This window comes from Pterocles gutturalis, unplaced genomic scaffold (assembly GCF_000699245.1).
Source record: "Pterocles gutturalis isolate BGI_N339 unplaced genomic scaffold, ASM69924v1 scaffold14068, whole genome shotgun sequence".
NCBI lineage: Eukaryota > Metazoa > Chordata > Aves > Pterocliformes > Pteroclidae > Pterocles > Pterocles gutturalis.
In genome coordinates this window covers 1-17,876 of record NW_010118278.1, presented here as the reverse complement: position 1 = coordinate 17,876, position 17,876 = coordinate 1, and the positions used below count along the sequence as shown (strand labels likewise).

Sequence of the window (17,876 nt, the reverse complement as noted above, 5' to 3'; positions counted from 1 at the left end):
CTCTCAGTAAATATTTCTTAAGACCAGGTCCCTGAGTCACACTGCAACCTGGAGTCTCATCTTCAGTATAAAAGGTTTTTTGTGAAACAGGAAAGACAAATGCACTGTATGTCTCTCTGTTATTTGTTTTTTCACATCAAAGCCCTTGAGGTAAAAATATATTTTTCTGAGCTAGTATTTCACTTAGCAGAGATCAATCATGTTCTGACTTCTCCCTCTTGACCAGTAGATGCTGAAACAGTCAGAAAAGTAGAAGATAATATAGATTGTAACATGTCTGTAACATAGTATGAGCTTCTAATTCAGGAAATACAGTGAGTTCGGAAGTATGGGGCTGGTAGACAAGATCTGGAGTGGATTTTAATATATTTTTGTATCAAACATATAATTTTATGTCAAGTTTACATGCCATGTCTGCTTTTTCTTTACAGGGTATATACCCAGTTACTTAGACAAGGATGAGCTATGTGTAGTATGTGGGGACAAAGCCACCGGATATCATTATCGCTGCATCACTTGCGAAGGTTGCAAGGTAAATGGCATGGTGGGAAAGTGGGAATCAGAAATAGGTCTCCATCTCCTCCATTATACAGACTTCCTGAACTGTGCTGTGCTGTCAAATAAAACAAAGACAGATTAGAAGCGAATAAGAACATCCAGTACTGATGATAAGCCGTATCTGGCTATGACTCTGCTCTTCATATGCATAAGGAATATAGTTGATTTTTGCAGTGTTTGCTTCTGGAAAGAAAACAAGAAATGTAGTTTTTTGTTGTTGCTGTTTAACTGCTAGCTTTTACATTTCCATTTTTTAATGTTTGTTTGGCTGTTTTCTCAGCCAGTGTATATCAGCATACTCCCAGCAACTCCAGTGAAGCTGTTTATGCAATAGCTGAGATTCTGCCTATGGCCGTGAAGAGTCTGTAACGATTAACAGTGTTCCATTGCCTCTCATTGTCACTGCGAAGAAGCAAAAATCAAAATCCTTTCCACATGCTTGTACAACAGTAACATGCATCACTTCGGGAAGCATTGACACCCTGTTAAAAGAGTTTCAAAAACTTTTGACTTCTTTAACTTAGGCATATTGAAATGTGCTTTCAGCCCTAAATTGCATCTCCAAAGCTACATGCAAGATTAAAAACGAGATTGCCTTGGGCAAGTAAATAAATTTTTTAAAAAAGAGTAACACAATCAGGCACATCCTACATGATTTCACTGCCATAAATTTGCCTGAATATCTTGAGACCCTGTAGAGAAAGCTATTCTTTCCTGCAGAAAATAAAAAATTATCATGTTTTTCTAAACAAATGGGACCACACATGTCATGGACTAGCGTCATGGGACTAAACCACAAAAGGCGTATACTGTTCATCCCCAAAGCCTGGAATTTTTTGGTCTGAGACTTCGGGTTTGGATTGGCTTTAGAGCTCCACATCACAGTAACTTGTGTTGAAGTAGTTCCTTCAGTTGTACGGCATCACCCTAAGTTCCATTTATGAAATACACAAAGACCTAAATATCCTATGTATAGCAGGTCTGTGGTAATATTCATAATGGGCTTATACACATACATACATAATATGTATTAAAAAATATTTATATCTGAGAAAAAATGGAACTGAGCAAGTGATTCTTGCACATTTGCATCCCATAGACCAGATGATAACAATACATAAAGTGTATGAATATGACTTAATTCAGATATAATGAGAAGTAAGCGACACTGCGGCATTATGAAACATCGTTTGCTCCCAGCTGAACAGCTGCATCTCTCACCAGCTTTCCTACTAAGGTTTTTATTACCTACCGGCTATTTAAAAGAAATAACATACAAAATCTACTTTTCAGGTACAGTTCTTCTATCTGATATACAATTTAAAATAATGCTTGTGTGAACAAGGAACTGAGCTAACAATCTGCAAAAAAGTAATTTACTTCTTTCTCCTACTTATAGTTGACTTACAAACAGATGATTTTGTTTTGTTTTGATTTGTTGTTCTTCTTGCAAATGTATTCAATGTACAAGATTTGGGGTTTTGTGCGGACAATGTCAACCCATGCTTTGGGGGATCTGGATACACACTTGAAGTTGTATGATTTATCGGCAAACTTTTATGTAATCAAGCCTCAATGAATTTGACGTTTACTAGTTGCTTCCACTCAAAATCGCTTTAATTTTGTAACAACATTAATCAGGGCTGACAGCCAAAAAATTGCTTTGGCAAGTTCTTTCATGAACAAAGCATCCTCACACGTGATTTCTGAAGAGTAAATTGTAAGGAATTCAAACATAAATTAACCAACAGTGAGTTCTGACATCTTGAAGATGTTTCTCTGGACTGTACCCATTGCATCTATTGCTATATAGTGCATAGTAAAGGAATTTAGTGAAAGAATAGTTGCTTTACAATAAAATGTGCTTTCTTTTATTGATGAAAATAACACTTCTGTGATTAAGTGTTTGGACAAATATAGAGAGCAGCTTCCTAATCACATTGTGTCTAGAGATGATCAAAGAGGGTTTTTGCAAAGATTTTTGTCTGAGAAATGCAAAGAAATGGGAAGATTAAATGTGCTGGTCCCAAAACAGGTGGTGAAGACCCTTGACATTGTAAAGCTAGAGTAATGTTAAGTCCCATGCAAAGTTTGGGAAACAGAAGTTCAGTGCCACTTCCTGAGATTCATCAGACCTTTTTCCATCTCTTGCTGTAATTAGAGATTGCCCCATGTCCCTGGTTGTTCAGAGCCATCTTTGATCTTCAGGGAGGAGAGGGGCAGGTCTTGTCCCTAGGAGTTTGTCACAGGGTTAAGAGTGGATCCAAATCCAGTTGGATAGATGAGAGGTTGAGACCTGATGCAAACCCCACATGAGGACGTCTTGCCTGTGGTTTCTTGGATTTTGTCTCAACCCAACAGGTCCCAGTCTTGCAAAGGCTCACACACATGCTTTATGCAACTCAGTTTAATCGAAATTTCAGGTCTTACAGTTTTTAAGAAAGAAAGAACTGTACTCTTAGCTCAAGCTGGATCTTGTAAGATAAAACTCTAGTGAGAACAAGGCTCTTTATTGTCTTCACTGGAGTTAGGAGCTCAAGCTGAAATACAGATTTATCTGTATGTCTTAATTCAAAGTTATGTGTTAAAAGAAATTACATGCTGCTGTAAGATTTTACTGGGTGTTATTTAACGTGATTAAAACCAGACCTTTTGCCTAGTGAATTGAAGAGACTATTCATTAGATAAAATCCCAGCTGAAGAGACTATTCATAAGGTAAAATCTCACTTGAATTTTGCCATTGTTTTCACTGAAACCAAAGCCTTTCTCAGTGGCCTCTGTCAAACAGGACCAGGGTCCCAGTGTGTTCTCTATGTCAAGGTGGTCCCAAGCTGCATTGCTGAATGTAGATGGTCTCAAACAATGGTGAAACTTGGTATAAAATGAAGTCTGAATTTCTTGCTTCATGGCCTATCTTGTCCATATTGTGCAGTCTTGGGAAGTTTATCCAGCTCTTGTGGAAGTCAGTGAGAAAAGTCATGTTGAAATTAGTACCAAGATTGTATCCATAATGTTCAAGTATAAGTTGTATCTGATTTCTTTATCTAAGGGCAGGGTCTATGGGGTGTATAAATCAGTTAATTCAGTGGAGCTACATTAGTTTGCATAAGCTTAGGATCTGACCTCATATCCAGGTTGCAATTGGCAATATGGATCTATATTATGATAGATAGATGATAGATAGATAGATTAGATAGACAGACAGACAGATGGACAGACAGATAGATAAATAGAATGGATTTATATAGAGGAGGATCTTTTTTGGTGATATTTGTTTTGAATACAGAGGTCTGTGGTAAATATTAATTAAATCCTCTTCTCAGGAATACAGTTAATTTTAAAATTATGGATCCATTATTTAGAACTAAACTCAAAGATTGTGTAAATTTTTTTTGCAGAATTGTTAGTCTTGCCCAGATTTGGTTGGTTGGTTGGTCGGTTATTTGTCTGTGGTGGAAAGAAAGTAGAACTGTTTATTGTAGCACATACGCACCACTATTCTTATTGTTTGCAGAAGCTGCTCTTTAAAAGTATGTATATGCCTCTTAATATCCCTCAAAATGATTATGTAATTTAGAAGGGGCCTTGAAATAAACTCTGTAGTTCAACACACAGAAACATAAGACTTCAAGAAGACATGTTAGGCAGTATTTGTTCCTCCAGACAATATTACTTATGCCTTTACTTACCCAAGATGTCTATATGTTTTTAATATCTATGGAGGAAATATTTTGTGAAACTCAGAAAAGAAACGCCACACACGATAAAATTGGCTTGTTCTCCTCTTTGAGGGTTTCATGGAATGAAGTATGTTATCTTGCATACTTAGGTACATTCCTACCAAACCAAAGTGGCTTCCATTTTGAAAAAATTGCACTATGCTAATGCTTTCCAATGTATTTATCTATTGCACTTAGGGTTTTTTTAGAAGAACCATTCAGAAAAACCTCCATCCAACCTATTCCTGTAAATATGAAGGAAAATGCGTGATAGACAAAGTAACAAGAAATCAGTGCCAGGAATGTCGCTTCAAAAAATGCATCTTTGTTGGCATGGCAACAGATTGTAAGTATATTTTTCTGTTTTTCTTTCTCTTCTCTTTTTTTAATGTGTGTGTTTGCTTGAAGTATGTTGATTGGTGAAGATTGTTAAAGTAGAGCAGGACTGCCAGCACATTTTTGTCTCTAATAATTTGTATTGGGGAATCACACTCATTGCATCAAACCACTTTCATAGGGCTGTAATTTTTTGTTTATCCTTCACCAGGCTGAGTAACAGTAGGAATGTTCACTCTTTGGAGGAGAGGAGGGAGAGATGCATCTGGATGGACACTTTGCTTGAAAAAAAAAAAAAAAAGAAAAATATTGTTTAGAAAATTCTGGAGGATGTGAAATTGAATGTCGTTGTATGAGTCATCTTGCAGTTGTTTGTTTTATTTTTAGCCCTGAAGAAGTTATCTACTGCAAAGAATTTGACTCTCATTCTAAAGAACTAGAACATATGGCTGTAAGATTAACCCTTAGGGGTCTTCTTTTCCTGCCATTGCACAGGGATTTACACCGATAATTTCAATCAGTGCAAATGGGAGGAAGCAACGTAAATCCTCCGTTGCATTAATGTTAATGGCTGTTGCTGGTGTAATCCTCTGCAGAGGAACTGACAGGGAAACAGGCCCAACAGACAACAGAAAAATAGTGTATTTCGTTGGTAATGTAATGTATAACTGTCTCTTCTGTCTAAAAGGAAATAGAAGAAATGACACAATTTCATTTCAGCTGGGTAGACCTTCAGGAGGGTGCAGGGCTGGATAACTCTGGGTCCCTGGTTTGCACCCAGCCCAGTCCGATGCTGCGGGCAGTGGTGAGCATTAGCCAGGTAGCGGCTGTGCAGAGTGAGAAATTTGTCCGAGTCTGGTTCTGACAAGCTGCTGACAATGCCATGAAGGTGGTATGGCCTTCGTGGGCTGCACCTGCGTGTGCACCAACGGAGCTGTCACGGAGCATGGCAGACAGGCCAGCTATCCCCCAGCTCGAGAAGGGTTTCTCCCACCTTTGTGTTAAAATGTTGAGAACAGAAGCATGTAAGCAGGGCTTTTGGTGCTCCCACCTGCCTGCCACCAGCTGTGGATCAGAAGGGTCCTCCTCTGCTAAAGCGGGCCCGTCTGTTTAAATGGCCTCTTGACATCTGCATGGAGAGCAGGATGAAACCTTCTGTGGTGGTCAGAGATGTGCGGGCCTGGGGCCCATGTGTCTGGCATCACTGCAAATAGGGGGCTCTAGGGGAACGCTACAGAACAGCACCATTTGTAGGGCTTATGGAAAGAGCCAAAGGCAGGTTATTTCTGAGCGTGTCATGCAACAGGTAGTTGAGCCCCCCGTGAATAAGTTCTCCCAATTTCTTAAATCCACATTACCTTCTGCTGGCTTACAGGAACACGTTCTACACAATTCAGAGCAGTGAGCGTGCTGATATTACTTTAAAGAAAACAGAAGTGCATCCTTCCCAAAATGTCCAGGAGTACAGGATTGCTTTGTCTGAGTCCTCACAAAGCTTTTATGCGTTAGTTTTATTGGTGGAATAAGCCACTGAAGGCAACAGTAGTTATCCCTCATGTTACCAGAAGGGTAAGTCGTTCTTTGCAATCCAGGCTTCTGAGAAAATGAAGTTTGGAGAGAGGAATAAGAGAACTGTATCAACTGCAGGTCTTACCAAAGTACTTCTTTACTGATGAGTTAAAGTCTTTGTAATCAAGTAGTACCTCAGGCATAGAAAACACCAAAGTCTAGTCAACTTTAAAGAACTTCTTGCCATTTTTGTATGCTTTTTCCGCTGCTAGTGGTGTTGGATGACAGCAAGCGGTTGGCAAAGAGGAAGCTGATAGAAGAAAATCGAGAGAAGAGACGTCGGGAGGAGCTGCAGAAAACAATTGGGCACAAGCCAGAGCCAACGGACGAGGAGTGGGAGCTCATCAAAATTGTTACTGAAGCACATGTGGCCACCAATGCACAAGGAAGCCACTGGAAGCAGAAAAGGAAATTTCTGGTAAGGACTATAGGCTTTTATACTGCTCTTGGAGCCAGATTGCTTGCTTTCTTCTGAAGTCCCAACATTGCAACCCTAGAGAGGGCCTATCTGACAGTGTATTGACATACATGAAAATTCGATTATAATTAGTGCTTGTTTATTCTTGCCTGAAGCTCAGTGTTTGATTCAGACCATGTATTTCAAAAGATAAAAAGCATATTGCTGAGTTAAGGCTTATCCAGCTGGTTACTTTTAATATGCTATGATCAGAAAAAAACAGAAAAATTATTTCACTCCTGATTAACAGCAATAGCAGTCTATAATTATACTGTATCTTTTTTTATATATTATATCTAAGGATAGTTGTCTTTATTAGGGAGTAGCATACAACATATTTTAAGTGTTACAACAATTTTAGGTTTTACGTGAAAGCTGATATTTTTTATTAATAACTCATGGTTTTTGCTTCCTTATTCCAAAGTAAACACATTAATTAAAATAATTTTGGCAAAGAAAAATGAACTTCAATGAAATCAGGAGAATACATACACTATAGCATTAGGACTGCAGACTACAAGACAACTTGTTTTCAGCCTATAACCAAGGATCAGGAAATAAATGGTGATTTGTGACGCTCAGCCTTAGAAAAGGAATTATTTGATTTTTCTAAATCAATTTTTAAAGGAAATAAGTGCAGAATAATGCTTATGCAGCACAAAAGAGGGATTATGGATTTCATGTCAGGAATACACAGGGGTCTTTAGCAGTTGATGTATACCAAATCAGATAGAGAATATTCATTTTTTTTTACAAGCCTAGGCTCCTGCTGCTTAATTCACCATGGGAATCTCGACCCACTGTTAAATTGCTAAGAGAAGTTATATATTCAAACCAGCTGATCCCTTTTATAATGTTTTGTTAATTCCAGTGACACTGTCTGAATTTCTATATGAATGGCTGCATGTTCATAGTAGTGTGCAGTCAGGAAACCACAGCCAGTGATCATTGGCAAGAAGCAGCAGAGCACTTGCTGCACAGCAAGGTTTGCAGTGCTGGTTGTAGCAGACCAAGAAGCAGCTGCAATAGTGCACTTGGTTGCTTAGACAAGGAGTGCTGTGGGTATCGCCCAGTTTAGGATAAAGCATGGGGAGCTTGAGGTTAGGGCTGGGAACGAGAACACAGGCAGAAAGCTGTTAGGGACTGGACCATGTAAAATGTGGTTGCTGGGCGACTTCAGGCTCTGGAGACAGCCACAGCGGAGGGAGAGACTCCAGCAAAGGGTGCCCAGAGGCAAGGTATGAGATGGTGTGATGACAGGGCTGTTGGGAGAGGGGAGGGATGGGGCAGAGGCAGGGGAGGCTGCTCTAATGGGCAGTTCAGAAACCAGGTGTGACTTTCACAGCTGGTTCCTAGGCCAGACCAAACTGCCCTTGGTGAAGCCCTTGCCACAGGGCCTCTGGTTCTTAGCGGTGCTCACATGCTGAAGCCCACTGGTTTCAAGGCAGGTGTAGGGAGCTCACTCACACGTTGTGGTGGGCACAGAAGGGAAAGTCCAGGATGGCCTGCCAGCCCCAGGTAGAGGGCTTTGACAGTCCCTGCTATAAGCTGTTGAAGAGCAAGAGGAGCTGACCGCATACCTCAGGAGCTGTGGGTCAGTCCATAGGCAGCTGAGGCTGGTTCTTCAACAGCAGGAGATCTATTGAGGTCTGGACCTCTTTTCCTATTGAGGTGAGTTAGGTGGCAAGGGCTCTCCAGTTGCATGCCCTTCTGGAGTGTGTTAGCTTAAAAAAATACTGTGTTCTTTTTTTTCTCCCTAACAATGTTTTAAGCATTTGGTCTTCTTACTTGGAAGTGATGAAGGTTGTTTATCATGAGCACACAAACACTGTGGTTTAGTTTCCCAAGATTCAGGGAGGGAGGGAACCTAGAACTGGGATTATTTGAGTTTTTTGGTAGGAACCATCAGATAATTGAGCCCAGTCCTCTTCATTGTTCCTCTACAATTGGTGCTTGCTTTATTAACACATTGCTGAGTTTTTTCTTGAAAGAAGTTAGATTTGGATTCAGATTGGTGACAGAGCTGTGGAAGGATCTTTTATGATGTGTTCCTTTAAAAAACTGCCAAGACAAGTTTTTATGATAGACAGCACTTTCAGCACCTGCACTACTTAAGTGCACTTATATAAATGTCATTAAGTCCATCAGTCTTAAAGACCTTCTTCTGTGGGTTTTATCCAGTTTTTGACACTCTAATGTGAACAGAATGGAAGCTCTGCATTGTGGTTGGCGGGTCTCTTACAACTGCAAAGCCACACTTGGAGAACAGAACAGCTTTGGTATGCCTGTTTTTAAAATACACAATAACATTGACAAGCTGTCATAAAATCCAGTGAACAAGTTGAAGTGCAGTCGGATTAAAAAAGCCGCTCACTGCAGATTCTGCTTGAATCTATTTTGTTGTATATTCCTATTGAAATCCTCATGTCCTAGTTTTGGCTGGGACAGAGTTAACTCTCTTCATAGTAAGTAGTGTGAGTCTGTGTTTTGGATTTGTGCTGAGAAGAAGGTTGATCACATACTGATGTTTGTAGTTGCTGCCAGGACAGTCAAGGACTTCTCATCTTCTCTGCTGTGCCAGTGTCTGCAGGTGCAGGAGAAGCTGGGAGGGAGCACAGCCCCAGTTACTGGTTTAGGATTTGACCTTAGGTTTAGGATTGAGACCCAACTTCACCAATGGTCTATTCCATATCTGGCACATCATGCCCAGTATATAGATGAGGATCTGTCCAGAAGCTCTCTCTCTCTCTGGGTCACCCTGCTCTTGGGGTTGTCTCGCTCTCTTGGTCAGCTCTCAGCCTCGCAGGTGCTCAGGCTCTTATGTATTCTGGAATTGCAGTTTTGGGACTCTCTCTGCTCTGGGATTGTTAGCTGGGAACAGGCTGAGCCTTGGTCATCAGGTGGTGAGCAGTTACACTGTGTATCACTCATTTGTATATTTGTATATATTACTATTATTAAAATCGTTATTGTTTTCAATTTTATTTTAGTTTAGGTATTAAGTTGTTCTTATCTCAACCCACAAATCTCTTTTTCCTTTTCCCCTTTAATTCTCTCACACCCATGCTGGGGCTGGGAGGGAGGGGAGGGTGAGTGAGTGGCTGTGTGGTGTTTTCCTGTTAGACAGGGTTCAAAACAACAACACCTCAAAATACGACTTCTTTCCTTTTTCAGAGAAGCCTTGGGCTGAAATCATTCAGAAGGTGATTTTCAACCAAAATTTTACTCAGACGAGTTCAAATTCTAGTCTCTAGTCCCTTTATCCAGACTAGCTTTATGGTAGTCCATTCTTAGTCATCAGTTGTTTTAGCCTAGTTTTGGAAACATGCCTTGGCAGTTGCCTGGAGCTCTGTGGTACCAGGCAATCTGTTCTGGGGAGGATTTCAGAACTTCAAGTAGGTGAAGTAGCTCAATTCTGCAAAGCTCTAAGCATCTTCTCGGGGCCACAAGTCACCTCAGCTCCCTTCACTTTTAGAGAAACTTGAGAGTTCTCAGCACCTATAAGAAATGAGAACATACCTATATTTTTAAGCAAAAAATGCATAAGGCACACCCATAAAATATTCAGATACAGGTGCAAGGAAGAAACTGCATGTGCACAAAAATGCAGCTGCCCACACAGGATGGGTAGCAGCACGCCAGTCACCAATTTCTCTGTGCAGTCACCTCTTTCACAAATGCCTTACAAGCAAATTCACATTTTGTGGCATTACTTATAAAGTGAATAGTGTTATTTTTTATTTTAGCGTATCTTCCGCCACCAAGCAGGACTTGAGAGTATAAAATACTTGCTCTAAGATAGATTGTTCCTTTAAATGTCTTTCTTTACATCCTTAGCCAGAAGACATTGGACAGGCACCAATAGTTAATGCCCCAGAAGGTGGCAAAGTGGATTTAGAAGCCTTCAGCCAGTTTACAAAAATTATCACACCAGCGATTACAAGAGTGGTGGATTTTGCCAAAAAGTTGCCTATGTTTTGTGAGGTAAGAAAACTTCCTTGCACTCCTCATTTATATGCCTGTTGTTAAAAACTGTTCAAAATACTCCTGGCATGGAACTAAAAAATTCACTATGTTTAAAATCAGAAAAAATAAAGAGACTCAAAATAGATGGGACTAGATTTTTGTGAGTTTTCTTTTTCGTGTGATTACTGAAATCCTGATTTTGTTCATCTAGAAGTCATCGTGGTTCATTAGGGACTCAAATGTGTCTTTAGAGGTGGCCTTGAACAAAGGAAATAGCAAAAAGAGACTGTCTAGAAGCATCTTTGATACGCTTCATCAGATCTTCCAGCACACAGTTACCTCTGTGCTTTCTGGCTCCTTGGCAGGTACAGTATTGTGGAGTTGGGTCTAGACAGTAACAAATTCTTCAAATTCAGGAAAGCATCCCCATCCAGGAATGGCACATGCTTCATTGTATTCCTTAGGCATGTTTTTCCTGAAGGTTGTGCATAAGAGTCTATAAAAGTAATGGATTCTAGGTAGATTCTCACATGCAAAATATACAGTAAATAGACTCAAATAGACTTGTTTGCACATTAGGAATACAGAGGCCCTAGGCTAATTTCATTTATACTGAGGTATCATTTTTATTGAAGGATCAGATGCAATGGCTGATGATATTTTTTTTCTAACTTAAAAAAATGTTATGAGAACAGCAGCCTGAAATAATATTTCATTCTTTATAATCTTAATAATATTAATGTTTTTAAGTCTTATGAGTCCCTTAGAATCCACAACCATGGGAGTTTTAGTATGAAAATAACCCAATCTAGCCATGGAAGGATCCTGCTGGCTTGCCCACACTGCAGAGCAACACGTGTGCTGGTGAAATGCCAAGTGAATGACATTCAAAATGAGAGTTACCATGGTCAATGAGTTCATCGGGCTCCCTAACTCACGAAGAGTGTTTCCTCCTAATAACTAAACATCAGTCAGGAAGGAAGTTTAAGGCAGCCCATAGCATTTTGCTCTTCTGTGGTTGGCAGCTTTTCTTTAAGGTCAGTCAGGGAGAGCTATTTATGTCCTCTGGCACCTACAGGACAAGAAGAGGTAAATATCAATAGTTGGCATAGTGTAAATAGCTCTCCCTAGCTAACCTCGGCATTGGCTCCATCAGCCAAGAAAGCATGAAGTAGTAGCCAAGCATGAAGATTTTAAAATACAAGAAAGGTATCAATAGATCAAGAGGCCCCTGCAGCATTCAGTGGCTGAGGGAATCTGTCTCCTCTGCTTTGGTGTTTGTTGGTGGGAAGTTGCAGTGACATACCAAGGCAGTCTTTTTAATAAATTTAGAAAGCTTTGCCAGTCACACACAGACTGCAGTGCCCATCTAATGTCTCCTACCCCTCCTGGCTACCATGGGCCCACTTGTGTCAGAGCCATGCAGGAAGCATGGATGAAGAAGTCAAGGTGTCTTTGGGCATGACCTCTGTAGGTTATGCAGCTCGGCTAGGACAGGCCTAGTTTACAGCTGAGCCACTGTGTAGACCTGACACCTATATACAGGAAGGTTTGGTGGCAGAGTGAGGGACAACTCCTCATGAACACAAAGGAATAGGACAGCTGTCCTCCAGGTTGTCATATAGCTCCTGCTGTAGCATAAAGAAAATTACAAATGTTTGCTCCTTTTTGAAGGGGCACTGTCCTCTTAATTTTATTTCAGTTATGGTTTTTAACTCATATCTTTTTCTTAGAAGCAATGCTGTGTGGGCTGTGGATTTGTTTATGAGAAAAAGCCCTCCTTTCTCCCATAGGACCTGCAGAGCATTTAAACATTATCTCAGTTCTTAATTTCCACAGAGGCTCAGGCTGAGAGTGGAGTAAATCTCTATGAAGGAGGGGCCATGGCAAGGAGCACCCATGGCTACTAATATATTCACGGCTCCTTTTCCTTCTTTCTGTCTTCTTCGGACACGTGGACAAGCCAGCAAAGCACCGTTGAGGGTCCAGCTTAGTTTGTGTGTATCCATTGGCCCGTGCATCAAAGCAAGGACCTAATTCCAGAGTAATCGAAGTATAAGGAAAACTTTATTTACTTCTCAGCATTTCTGATGTTGTTTCCTTCTTTTATTTCCTTCTGCTCAGAAGGTGAAAATTGAGGAGCATTTAATCAGTTTGATAATCAAGTGATGAGTGAAGGTAGCATTGAAACCTGTGTGGTTGGGAGCAGAACTGATGTTCAAGTGCCCTGTCTTTGGTAACTGCTGCTACTGGCAGATAAAGCCTGAGGCTCAGCATCCATGAAACAGGTGTCCCGTGTATCCTTCAGAATTAGGAAAGCAGGTGAAGGAAGGGCATGGTCAGATCACCACTCCCATAAAGAAGTTTTGAGAAGGTTCAGGTAGGAAGAGAAATTCTCGTTGGTTTCATTAAACTAATAGAACAGCTCAAGCATCATAAAATATCTTCCCTACTGTCATTTGTTTGTTTCTTTTTCATTATTCTTCCTTCTTAGTCTTTTTTTCTTCATTTCTCTTTTCTTCTCCCTTCCTTTCTTTCAAGTCCCTTTTTTCTCTGCAGTTGCCTATTCCAATATATCTTCGTGGTTGCTCTCGCGCATCTGTTTCTTCTTCTGTTTCTTTTTCTTTCTCTGTTTCTTTCCTTACTTCAGTCTCAGCAGCCAAACAATGGGTAGTGAGACTGCCACTGTGCCCGTGCAGCCTTCCCCGCACTGATGCTGAGCTGAGTGTGATCTGCGGAGAAAGTGATTTGCCCTGAACAGGATGAGTCATTTTTCTTGTGTATCAAACACTTTACACTTGAAGTTGGCATTGCTGGAAAAATAGCTGCATGATTCAATTCCTTTTCTGACTATGGCTAGCTTTGTGCTTAAAACCCTTCTCTAACAGGGAACTGCTTTCCACTTGCGTTAGGCATCTACTCTACATCATTTTACGTTAAATCAGTGTACATCCTTTACCAGCACGCAGTTGCCACATAAACCTATAGTTGGTAGGGCTTTTTTCGTTTTGAATTGCAAATCATGGAAAATACAAAAACGTCATGGGAATCAGAAATGGATGCATTTTTGCCTCCTTTAAACCTAAGTAGAAATGAGTTGCTTTTTCATATGACCTTTGCTGTTCATTTAGTGACAGTCTCAAAATAGTCTTGGTGGGTTTTGCTATCATTGGATTACCTATGAAAACAGAAAGACATGCTTTACAGAACACAATCTCCTAATGTGTCAGCATCCTGGTTATACTTCATAAATACAGAACCTACCTCCACCAACTTGCACAGCTTACCTTTTTTAATGTCTGGAAAAGACAAGTCTAGCCACAGGACCTGAAGATCATGGCTTATGCACCAGTGTAAAAGCTGGAGCTATACCATAGGTTTTCTGTCTGTCCAGCAATAATGTAGGGAGTTTAGGGAGATCAGCCTTACTAGGCTAAATACAGCTTAATAAGCTCTCTGTTGTTTAAATTACAGTGGGAATTTAGAGTACATGCCTCACTGATTGGGGTATCTCTTCTAGATAAAAAATTTATATCATTCCTTTTATTTAAAAAGCAGTCCACTCTTACTGACCCTCCCAAATGTCTTTCTTTTCCTCTGGTCAGGTAAGAAGCATGGCTGGCAGTGAGTTTAACTGGGATGGCTGAGGTCTGTACCAGCTCTGATTATAGTTTATTCTGTTATGCCAAGTTGTAAGCTGAGGGAGCTCAGGAATAGAAGAGAGAAGGGTAAACAGCTGAGAACAGTGACCACTTCAGCCTTCTCAGTTAGATCCACCCCTGATGGGAGACAAAACCAATAGTATATGTTACCACCAGCCTGGCACCTGACAGGCCTGCTTCACCCATCACACTTTGTGAAATGTTCTGCAAAATGGAAAGCTGCGTTCTTAAGGTTTACATTTTTATAACATTCCCACAAACTGAGTGGTCCCACAGAGAGCAGCACTTCTGCAAGTTGGGTCACTTCACCTCAGTATCTGAATCAACTTGGTTTGCTTTGAGTATCTTGCCCAGGACCATGTGCCTACAGCTGTGTCATCACTAGATTTCCTAAGGGGATGTGAGGATGCTAAACTGCTGGCAGTTTCTGGAAGCAGGAGTGTGTCTTGGAGGTTTGTGAGTCTTGGAGGTTTGTGTAGTGCAGTCGGTCAGCAGTGTGTGGAGGGAAGCTGCACTGTGTGAGTTAGAGTCCTGGGCTGTGAACGACAACTTCATGCTCATGGATTTATTGCAATTGTAAAACCAACTCAGTTTGAAAAACGTATCTTCTTTACTGTTTATAATTTCTGCAGCTGCCATGTGAAGACCAGATCATCCTTCTGAAAGGCTGCTGTATGGAGATAATGTCACTCCGAGCAGCAGTTCGCTATGACCCTGAGAGTGAGACTTTAACACTAAATGGGGAGATGGCGGTGACAAGGGGCCAGCTGAAAAATGGGGGTCTTGGCGTAGTGTCTGATGCCATTTTTGACCTGGGCATGTCTCTTTCTTCGTTTAACCTGGATGACACCGAGGTTGCCCTTCTTCAGGCTGTTCTGCTGATGTCATCAGGTGAGAACAGAAATATATTGGGACCCCAACTATTTTTCAACTCTTTAGTCTTTGTCACAAGCCTCTTTTTAAAAAAAAGTATGGTATGTTAGATCTTGTAGTGCTGACTAGAGTAATGTGGGAGAAGTCTTCTCTCCAAATCCCAATGCAGCTTAGAATTAGTTTGGTGAGCACTAGGAAAAAAATTCAGGGTATCCAGAGAGATGGGCATAAAGGTGGCTTTGGTAACACCCCTTGCTTGGTTTAGTACTTAGGGAGGAGGCTGGGGTGATCATTAGAATTAAGTCAGATCTGGTTCCGAGCCAATTTGCCTTGAATGAATGAACTATTAATTTTGCAACAGTTGTCATTTCATTAAGTTCCCTTACCTTCAAGATCATGTCATGCACTGGGCAGTTCATACACATTTCCATCGGTCTCATATGCTTAGCTTGTCCTGCCTTCTTGTTTTCCTACTTAATGGCACCGCGGCTTGCTAACGGACATTTGAGACCTGTGCTATTTCCCCACACTGGGAGCATTTGCAACTGGTCTCTTGGTGGCATGATACAGAAGCAGCACAGACCATTTCGTGTAATTTCCAAAGTTTCTTCCCTTCTCGGATCAATTATGTTTTCAAATATGCTTCCACTGACTGTGCCAGCCCAAAGAGGAAATTCCATTCTTGGGCAGTGGCAGATTTGGCAAGATTTTTTTTTAAGAGCACTTTGAAGATTGGGCACTAAATAGCAATACACAGTGATTTACAAGCATTAACTGCGTCTGAGACAGAAAAGTTTCCACATTAATCACAACATAGCACTTGACCTTCCCAGTCAAAACTTTATTATTTCATTTCAGTTCCCTAGACCGTGATACATGAATAGTGGTTTCAGAAGGTGGTTCAGAGGACCTGCTTTCCCAGAAGTGTCAAACGCCCAGTTGAGACAATCGACCAAACTTTTGGCCTTGGTGCTCCATAACAGTTTCCTTTGCAGCTCATGTGTGGATCAAAGCTTGATCAGAGCCTTGGGCTGACTGTAATGAAACAGATGGGAAAGAACTGTAATTTAGGTACCTGGCAAGGAAATTTTTTTTTGGTTCTTTATTAGTTCTTTCACAGTAAGATATGGATAGAAGCCTTAGCTGAGATCAGGGATCTGTTGCTCTAGTCACTTTAAGGAAACACTTCCTGGCTATACTCTAAATGGGCAAAGCAGGCAAAGGATGAAGAAATGAAGGATTATCTCTTTGTTTTAACAGGGATAGCACTGATAAGTGAGGTGTCTGGGGTCAAAGAAGTTTTTTGTGGCAAAGCCAGATGTCCTTGGTCTCCATCCTATCTTTCCTAACAACAGAAGCGTCCTATTTTTCCTGATTTATAATCAGGAATTCATTAAGGGTAAATAAGTAATAACAATAATTCTGCTTCTTTGTATCTACAGATCGCCCAGGCCTTGTTTGTGTTGAGAGGATAGAAAAGTGTCAAGAGGGTTTCCTCCTGGCATTCGAACACTACATTAATTACAGAAAACACCATGTTGCACACTTTTGGCCAAAACTGCTGATGAAAGTGACAGACCTGCGAATGATCGGAGCCTGCCATGCCAGCCGCTTCCTGCACATGAAGGTGGAGTGCCCTACAGAACTCTTCCCTCCATTGTTCCTGGAAGTGTTTGAGGATTAGAGAGACTGGAGCGGTTCTCTACCCGCCCCCCGTCGCACTACTGGCTGTCATTTCATCCCGACTCTTCTCCCTTCTGTTTGTTCTTCTTGTTTCATTCTCTTCTGTTTCTTGAGGCAGTGTTGGGGTTTTGTTTGGGTTTTTGTTTGGGGTTGCTGGGGGGGCAGTTGTATACACATGGATGAAAACATCCCTTTAATGCAGGTACTTGTGACTATTGCAATTTGTTCTTCAGTCCTTTGATGTGAATGCTTTGACAGCTTAACAGTGAAAGTACAAACAGACCAATCTCATTCAATCCAGCGTAGTCACCAGCTCACACACGTCATTGCTTGGAAAATATGGGAGAGAAACTGAAATGGCAGAAAATAAATTGGCCTCCAAGTTAAAACACCTATTGTTAATTTGACCCTGGCAATTTTGTCTAGTGTTACCTCATTTTGCAGGGCACAAGTGACAAATTAATGAGATGAAATTTCTAGTCTTCATGGTTGTTTCTATTGTAAAAATCACCATTTTGATCTAGGATGTTCATCATCATCATGATGCCATCATTATGTGAGGATTGTTCCAGCAGGTACAGTTTAACTGTGCCCCATAAATCAAGTACTTAAAATAATGCAGAGTGTTAGAAGGGACTGACTCCTTTTTTTTTTTTTTTTCCATGTGTATAAGAAAGTAAGATCCTTTGGTTCTTACTACATTTGAACTCCAGGTAAGGAAGGTCTGTTGGAGTAAGGAGGGGAATTTGATCCTCTGAGGTGCTTTTCCTGAGAGTAGGGAGGTCTGCTTTTTCTGAGGTGTGTGGAAAACACATTCCTCTGAGACAGAAGGCTCTCTGTCAGGATCACAGGCTTCCCTGGGAGTTATTCAGGGATATGAATGCTCCCAGAATGAGGACAAGGAGAATGAAACATACGGGGTGACCTTCAGATGGGACAAAAACCAACTGTGTTATTAATGACACTCAAGACTGTACAGCTTTATCCCAGTAATACAAATAGTGTTGCTTGGCAGTAATCTTGGTTTTATATATATAAAGTTTATATGCATA

General features: G+C 40.8%; 1 protein-coding gene across 3 annotated transcripts in view; it reads left to right on the top strand.

Annotated features, from left to right (window-relative positions):
• The window catches only part of LOC104460339 (thyroid hormone receptor beta), a 47,201-nt gene extending 30,106 nt beyond the window's left edge, over nt 1–17,095 (top strand). Inside the window, exons 2-7 of one of the 3 annotated variants that reach the window (XM_010076148.1) lie at nt 432–532; nt 4,477–4,624; nt 6,396–6,601; nt 10,478–10,624; nt 14,901–15,159; nt 16,584–17,095. In XM_010076148.1, the coding sequence (XP_010074450.1) occupies nt 432–532; nt 4,477–4,624; nt 6,396–6,601; nt 10,478–10,624; nt 14,901–15,159; nt 16,584–16,825 (1,103 nt within the window). In that variant the 3' untranslated portion in view covers nt 16,826–17,095. The remainder of the gene's footprint in view (nt 1–431; nt 533–4,476; nt 4,625–6,395; nt 6,602–10,477; nt 10,625–14,900; nt 15,160–16,583) is intronic. The other 2 variants (XM_010076146.1, XM_010076147.1) reach the window with 2 other exon arrangements.
• Nucleotides 17,096–17,876: the final 781 nt, after the last annotated feature.